General features: G+C 40.1%; 1 protein-coding gene across 1 annotated transcript in view; it reads left to right on the forward strand.

Annotated features, from left to right (window-relative positions):
* Window positions 1-7,473, forward strand: part of n4bp1 (nedd4 binding protein 1) — a 30,969-nt gene extending 23,496 nt beyond the window's left edge. The window contains exons 10-12 of the mRNA XM_022205701.2: window positions 335-442; window positions 2,517-2,618; window positions 5,050-7,473. Coding sequence (XP_022061393.2) covers window positions 335-442; window positions 2,517-2,618; window positions 5,050-5,404 — 565 coding nt within the window. The 3' untranslated portion in view covers window positions 5,405-7,473. The remainder of the gene's footprint in view (window positions 1-334; window positions 443-2,516; window positions 2,619-5,049) is intronic.
* Window positions 7,474-8,103: the final 630 nt, after the last annotated feature.

Genomic DNA, 8,103 nt, shown 5'->3' on the forward strand with positions numbered 1-8,103 from the left:
AACATTTTGTTTCTATTATGAGCTCATCTCCTGCACAAACACAGACATGTCCAACAGATGGCTGTAAAATAGATGAAATGTTAACTTTAAATGCTGTGTTGTGATTTTTGGGGAAATGTGGGTGTTTTTTGGAGCCCAGATCTCTGAGAAGCTACAGGATATCAGGCCTCACTTTAAGACTCACACCGACTCAGCACTTAAGGTGTTTCCCTTCCGATGGATTCCCCTCTGCGGGCTCCAGCGTCCGCACCGGGAACAAGCTCTTGACCTTTCAACGCCGGGAAAATCCTGAATGTCTTTATCCACACCCTGCCTCTGTCTTTGTTTCTGCCAGGTTCCTGCTCCACCTCGCCGAGAAAACAGACGGCGTAATCGTCACCAACGACAATCTGAGGGACTTTGTCAACACCTCGGACACCTGGCGCAAGATCATTCTCGAGAGGTGCCTTTGTGTTTAGTGTTCTACAGCTACAGAGTTAGTCATTGGGCTTCTACGTTCCGTTACCCAGCAGGACTCTGGAAAGTCCACTGAAGCAGCTGACAAGCTCGATGACAAATGCTAAAGATTTACCGTCTATTTACAGCCAGTTTATTTACATTTCCCAGCCACCTCAAGTTGCTTAAAGGGAAGAAGAAACTGAAGAGGAAGAAATGCTTACAGCTGACAAACATGTTTACACAATACTAATACATATTTGTTTGACCTATATAAAACTGATAAACTATATGCCCAATATTTTTAAGCCCATAAGCAAATAAAATGCATGTTAATTTAGCTTTTTTTTAGTACTTAATTTACAAACTTTTAATGCTTTATGAAATGTAATATTGTTAAGACAGTTACGGCAATTCATCTTTACTTGATTTGACTAAAAAAGCTTTTATTTATGCTAATTAATTATATTGTAAACATTTAAATACCATATCGTCATGCTGCTCACTAAGACCTGACTTTATAGATATGTGGTTTACAGTAGAAAGAATGACAAAAAAATATGAAAATAAATTCACATTTTTAAAATATCCAAAATATTTAGATTAAATAGCAATATGTTCTTGAAAAAATGCTTAAATTGTCTAGAGAAAACTAGAATGCAGTATTATTGTACACAACTATGTCCTGCATCACTGGAGTCCGTATAAACACAGAGTAAAGGGAGGCTTTGGGCAGTTATTTGTGAGATTTTGTCGCCCTCTGTTGGTCGTTGTGTTTCTCAAATGTCTCATCACGACCCGTAAACCCCATTTACACAGGGAACCGGCGTTCCACTCTACTGGTTCCCCCTCCATGTGTGACTGGTTTGACGCCACACACTGCTGCTGTCACAGGTTAATTCCTGGTTGTGACTGATTTACTGCAGCTGTACTCAAGTTCAAGTTTCTTTATCTCATTGTTCCATCACACCTGACTAGTTTGGCTTTCCAGAAAGAACAAAAAAATGTTTTCATGACGTCGATTTGACACTCTGTTTAACACGGAACTTTTTCTTTGTTGGAAAAGAGTCATTTAGTTTATTTCTAGGCTTCTTATTTGGTAAATTTGAGCTTTCAGCTGCACTGGCAAGTCATTAGTTTTGTGTTTCAAATGATATGATCAACAAATGAAACTCACCTCATGCTATAAAACGTTACTGATTGTACCTTAAAAAAACATAATTCTACCTCATTTCCTCAGACCAGACCGAGAATCAAGATTTTTCATTCGGCTTTCAAGGAAACAGCGATGGATATTGCTGCCAATTTAATATTAAATATTTTAATAACTGTAATATATGACTCTGTTAAATTAAATTAAATTAAATTACTCTATCTGCTACCACTTTGTTTACCTTATAATTACCAGCAGATAGAGAAAGCCTTTCTTGGAAAATCCTTGTAATATACAGCTAAATACCCGCTAAGTTTCAGGAAATTAAAAGGAAATTACCCAGGAAATTAACTAGAAAATACAGAGCATGTAAAGTAAACCGTTACCAGAAATTTGACTTCCTGTGAAGTGATAAATTTGTCCACTTGGACCTCCTGGTTTTTTATTTTTTCTCTGTGCCAGTTTTGTGTTTCTGGGTTGTCCCTGCAATAGTCCATTCTCTTGAATGTCTGAAGGGAATTCCCTCAAATTTGGCATTTATGTTATTGATGTTAAAGATAATAAACTGAGAAATGGTTTTCTGAAACTGAAATGAATGGGGTTTATTTTGTAATATATGCAGAGCAGGAGTAAGCTCTCATTTTCCGGTACAATCAATATTGTAGCTATTAGCATGCTACTACTTCCTAACAAATGTTCTTTAAAGTACTGAAATTTGCAGTCTGTTCTCTTATTATTAGATAAGTTTATGTCTCAGTGCTGTGAGAAGCAGAAAGCTTGCAACAAATACTGAAGAAATTGGTCAAACTTGTGTTAATTCTTTAAGCACGGCTCAGAGTGGAGTTGAGGAACTAGGATTAGTCGTAATGTTTTTCAAAGCTACCTCCAGTTTGTGAATTTGTCCCACTCCTTTGCTTGTGACTGGCAGGTTGCTTCAGTTTACTTTTGTGGAGGACCACTTCATGATCCCTGATGACCCTCTGGGGAAAGCTGGACCTCACCTTGACATCTTCCTGCGAAAAGACAACAGGTGTGAATATAAACTTAGAGTTCACTGGATGCTCATGAGCTCTTTTCCTTTTTATGACTGACATGACAACACTTATCTTGAAACCTATAAAGCCAATGAATGTTGAAGCATTGTCGAGTAGGAATCGACCAATGTGGGTTTTATTCCCAGGGCAAATATTGATAACTGTTAAGTGGAACTAAAGTACATTAAAGGTTTTATGTTAACAGCATGTGATAACAAAGAGACCTGTCATTCATCACTAGGTTACTTAATTAATAATGATTACTACTAAAATAGAAATTTGAGACATCAGATCATCATGTGACGCTAAGACGCTCTCTTCTGTTTACTGTCGGATCAATATCCGTTTGTCTCCTGCAGTTACTCAGTCTGCTGTTATACTCTGTTAATCTTTCACTGTTTGATCACTTTAATTGTCCACTTAGGCCCAGATCTGAAAACATTCTTAGATGTTGTTTTCCAGACATTGTTTCACTTTAATCTGTGGCTGCTTCCTAACTTAGCTGCTAGCCATTAGCATGGCCTCTTCCACTGTGAAAGCAGCTAATGTCCTGATTTGACTGTGTTTGTTGTTAGTTTTCTGAGGTTGTGTCTCTGCTAGAAAGACATGTCAATCAATAAATCAATCAATTTTATTTATATAGCCCTTTACGTCTCCTAAAGGGTGACCACCAAAGTGCTTCACAGTTTCTCAGCCATGTAATAAACTGTGAATTTGATGTGTTTGCACTTCGCTGCTACAGCAGAAATTACAATTAGCGAACGATGCAAATGGTAGCTCGAGTAGTGTCCAAAAGGTGACTTTGCTGAGGTGGATAGTTCACTATATAGTGGTCCCAGGACAGAGAGTGAGTGGATGATTCTTAGTGATAGCTGTAGACGAGCAATGTGACTTCCAGGTGCTCTGAATTATTCAGGCATTTTTACTGTAGAAACTTGGATGCTTGTGTAAGATTGTGGTGTTTAGAACAACTTCATTAACATCTTCTACCTCACAGTTGAAGCACAACTCTGCTTCTTCACAGGAAGCACACCACTCTGCAAATGTGCTCATCTCTCTCTCTGTGTAAACAGTCGCTTTCAGTGTTTGGCTGTTGCTTGTGACATGAAAACAATGGGGCAGAGCTGTGGGCAGGACATTGCTTGAGACCACAGAGAGGGAGGTGGCAGTGTAAAAGCCATAGTAGAGCTTTTAAATTATTTTATTGGTAATTACTTAATGAAGGTATCAGTAGCGATAACTGGAAAAGACATCGACTATGGCAACTCCTTACTGGCAAGCCTTCCCACATGCATGGTCAAACCTCTGCAAAATGATCAGAATGCTGCAGCACATCTGGTTTTCAACCGGACAAAAACAGCACGTCATCCCACTGTTCAGATCACCTCTTTGGCAAACTACGATGAGAACAGCTCCCTCTTAGCTGAACTCTCTCATTTAGGTCTACATTTCCTCCTGCTCACTACGCTCGACCAACAAATGGTACAACCACCACAACAGGGTCGGTCCAGAGCTAGACTCTTCTCCTCTGTGGTTCCCATGTGGTGGAATGAACTACCAAACACTGTTCAATCTGCAGAGTCTCTCTAAAAACCCAGCTCTTCACGGAACGCCTTTGCACTTGATGAACTCGGGGAAAAAAATCCTATTACATCTGCGCTGCCTGTAGGCACCACGGTCCTGTTATCTCACCTGAACTTGTTTTATGGCACTTATCCAGGTTGTTTTCTCCTGACTAGATTCTTGCTTGTGTTGAATCTGTAGAGGCTAAACCAATGCTTGAAGCCGCTGAGGTGCTTCAACAGGACTTCAAAAGTTGATGCACCTGGGCGGCCAGATGGCTCAGTGGGTTAAGTGGGCGACCCATGTACAGGGTCTCTAACGCAGCGGTCTGGGTTCGATTCCCGCTCACGGCCCTCTACTACATGTCTTCCCCTCACTGTTCTCCCTCCTTTCCTCTCTGTCTCCACTGCACCTATCAAATAAAGACAAAAAAGGCCAAAAAAATTACTTAAAAAAAAAAAAAAAAGTTGACGCGCTGACAAACTTTACCGCATCTGATGAAGAAAGGCCGAGAGAAATGCTTGTGCTCCAAACAACTGTAGTCCAACATTCTTCATCTAAAACAAACAATTCATTACCGGCTTCTTCAATGGTCAAAAGTGTCTTAACTTCCGGGTGGAACACCTGCCCGGACAAAGATTGGTTCCTATGTAGCACTCACTTGGCTCCTACAGTATCTACTCTCAGATGTACGTTTTCTCGAACAAAAGCGTCTGCTAAATAAATTTGTAGAACTGTAAAATGCAGAATATCGGCCCTGATTAGTGGTTGATCGCTATCGTTGAGACTTGCATTGCAGTAAATAAGCAGCTTGTTGCTTTATTCCATCTTTTCACCTCCTCTTTCTGTTTTTCCTCCTACCAGGAGGGCTCCAGCCACTCCTCCTCCTCTGAGACCTCCAGACTTCCGGCCGTCCTCCCAGCAGCAGCACCCGGTTTACGTCCAGGCCCTCCACTCTGCTCCTCGGACCCCCACGTCCCTGATGCCCCACCCCACCACCCACTGGCCCCACTCCGGTCCTCCCGAGTGGCACCCGCCTCGCCGCTCCCCTTCGCCGTCGCCCTCCCCACCGCCTCAACGGTCGCCAGGGGAGACGTCGGAGCTGAAGAGGAAGCTGTACGACATCTTCCCCGACCAGAAGCAGCGGATCGACCGCATCCTCAGCGACAACCCGTATATGAGAGACCTGAACGCCCTGTCTGGGCTGCTGCTGGGATGAATGAGAAACTGGCTCAGTCATGAGAATCACACACACAAGAATATACATAAAAGTGTCTGCATACAAGTAATTTATTTTACCATCTTTTCCAACTCGGAGGACGTGGACGTTATTGTTTTTTCATTGTTATTGTTTTCCATAAAGACTGATCATCAAACTAGCTGCTATTGGCAAAAAGTATTTTTTGGGATGTTTTAAGTTTTTCCCTCAAGGTTTGCTTTAAAAATGAACAACACTGGTGTCTACAGAGCCAAAGTGTTAGCAAATTGCCATATTTGTCAAGCAGCAAAGTCTGTATTGTTCACATGGTAATAAATCATTACAGTTCCTTGACAAGAGTCCAGAGTTTCCATGAATGTGGGACCAGCGCTGGGATGAAAAAAAGAGTTTCGGACCAAGAACAGTGAGCTGGTTTTATGGGACAGCGGCTCCGTCTTTAGCACACAATGGGTTTCTTCTCCTAAACTTTGTTCACCGTCAGACTTTTCAACACCTCTCACAGACTCTGAGCTTTTCTCTCGATTAAAATTTGAGCGTTTTTGTTGTTAGATTACTGACACTGGCAGGTTTTGCATGTTTTTTCAATTTTCAACATACTACTTATACACTTATGTTCTGGAACAGGATGCGTTCAGTGTCAGGGAGTTTTCTGAACTAAAGTCTGGAGTTTTGAGCAGTTTAGAGTCATTCAGCTTTTACAGGGGGAAAGCTGAGTTTCAACATACAATATTTAAACTTCATTTCATTACAGCGTACTTGTTGGGGATCACTTTAAATCGAGATCACAGCAGCGTTTTGTGGTTTTTGAGGAGCATTTCAGGAAGTAGGAGATCTTTAGCTGTCATTCAGCATAAACTCCTAAAAAAGAAAGCAGAAACTTAAATTTTATACGCAAAACTTACATAGAAGCTTTAATTTTTTTGCCACAGAAACGCATTTTAAGCATGTTTGAGGCTGTAGAAATGGGCAGAAGTTTCAACCTTTATTTTTTTAAAATATTTAAGATTCAGCTTCCTGTATGTATATATATCCACGGTGAACTCATGCCATTTATAAATTAATTTTCCTTCTTAAAGCAACACTGCCCATCTCTATCCCCTCAAAAATGCCACCTGTACTCCCTGTCGATTCACATGATGCTTTAATTTGTGTCGAATTTGCCCTACTGAGGGAGCACAATATAGAAATTGGTTCTAATGTGCTTAAGAATGTATTTTCCACTGTAAGAAATGTGTATTTGCAGAAACTGTTTTAACAGTGAATTTGAGCATCATAACAACAACAAACCACTAAAGCCCATTGTGTTCATTGCTTATATTCTCTTTTAGATCTGTTTTGCTGCTTTTTCTACACAATTTTTGGGAAAAAAAAGCTGCAGAAAAGCCTGAATTTGCTGCTCTGATCATCTCAAAGTGAGCGTCACATCGACGAGGATTTGATATTCGGTTACGTTTGACCCCAGAATGATTTGTTCCAGGAAGATTCAGTCACTAGTTCTACATTTTTGTTGTGGGATTTGAGTTGATCGGTCCATCTGGTCCGGGATGGAAACAAACACTACAAGAGTTTGGATTTATCCATCGTAGATTAACACCAGAAGTTGCTCGCCTGTGCAAAAGTTTTCTTAAGTTCCATTTGTAATTAATGTTTAATAGCTCGATTTAATGCACTGGATGTAAGAGACAATGTAGCGAGGAAAACAAGGTGTGACTGATGAACCTTCAGAAGGCCTGTAGTTTGTTTTTTTTACTCTCACACCCGGAGAACGTGGGCTGCAGCTTGCATATTTACTGTGCATCGGAGTTTTTGTAAAATGCAATCTCACTTCATGTCCTTGTAAGAAAAGAATATCTGCACAAAAACTTTACAAGGTGTCAAAAAATGCGTTTTCTTCGTACTTGCTATGTTGTCGTCGTGAGGATTACTGAAGGATTTTTCCCCCCTCTTTCCTTGTATGATAATTCTTTTGTGTATATTGATTTCTTTTTTGTAAATATACGCATTTTTGGGCTACAGTGCACATATGGTTTTATGTATGTGAAAGAACAATAAATGCAGCATTCCCCATATTTTTATTATTATTATTTGTATTATTAATATTTGCATTGTTTTGTGTAGTGCTCACTGTTTATGGGTTTTTTTTATTTGCAGCATCTTTTTTCTGTGTTTTCAGGGGCAGCATTACAGTTACGTTTAAAACTTTTCAATCAGGCATTAAAATGAGCAGTTAAGAAAAACGTTAGTGATTTTCAACGAAAGTTAAAGCCTCATTCTGGTAAAAATGCTGTTTTTTTTAACTTCATAACACGTCTATGTCTATTTTTTTGGGGGGGGGTTGTTTTTTTTGATTGGTTTGTTTTTTTTTGCTGGAAGCTTTCCACCTTAAAACTGATGATGCTCTCAAAAACATGGTTTCAGACTTCTGCAATTTCATACGTAGCAAACTCAGAAACCAATTCCATTAGCTTGCAGAATGAAGCTTTCTGTGTCTGTATTCTTTTTAGGACTGGTTCCAACATATGAGTGAATTACTTTCATTTCACCACTTGTCATTGTGTAGTACTGAGTAGTTTTACTGTGTTTGAGCAGAGTGTAGGTGAGCTGGTGTGCTGGACCTGCAGCGAGTCTGCAGAGAAAGAGGCATGGACTTCATAGGTTTGCACATTTTTGGAGGGAGCAACAGTGTAGAGTTAGCTGTT

This window comes from Acanthochromis polyacanthus, chromosome 8, assembly GCF_021347895.1.
Source record: "Acanthochromis polyacanthus isolate Apoly-LR-REF ecotype Palm Island chromosome 8, KAUST_Apoly_ChrSc, whole genome shotgun sequence".
Taxonomy (NCBI): domain Eukaryota; kingdom Metazoa; phylum Chordata; class Actinopteri; family Pomacentridae; genus Acanthochromis; species Acanthochromis polyacanthus.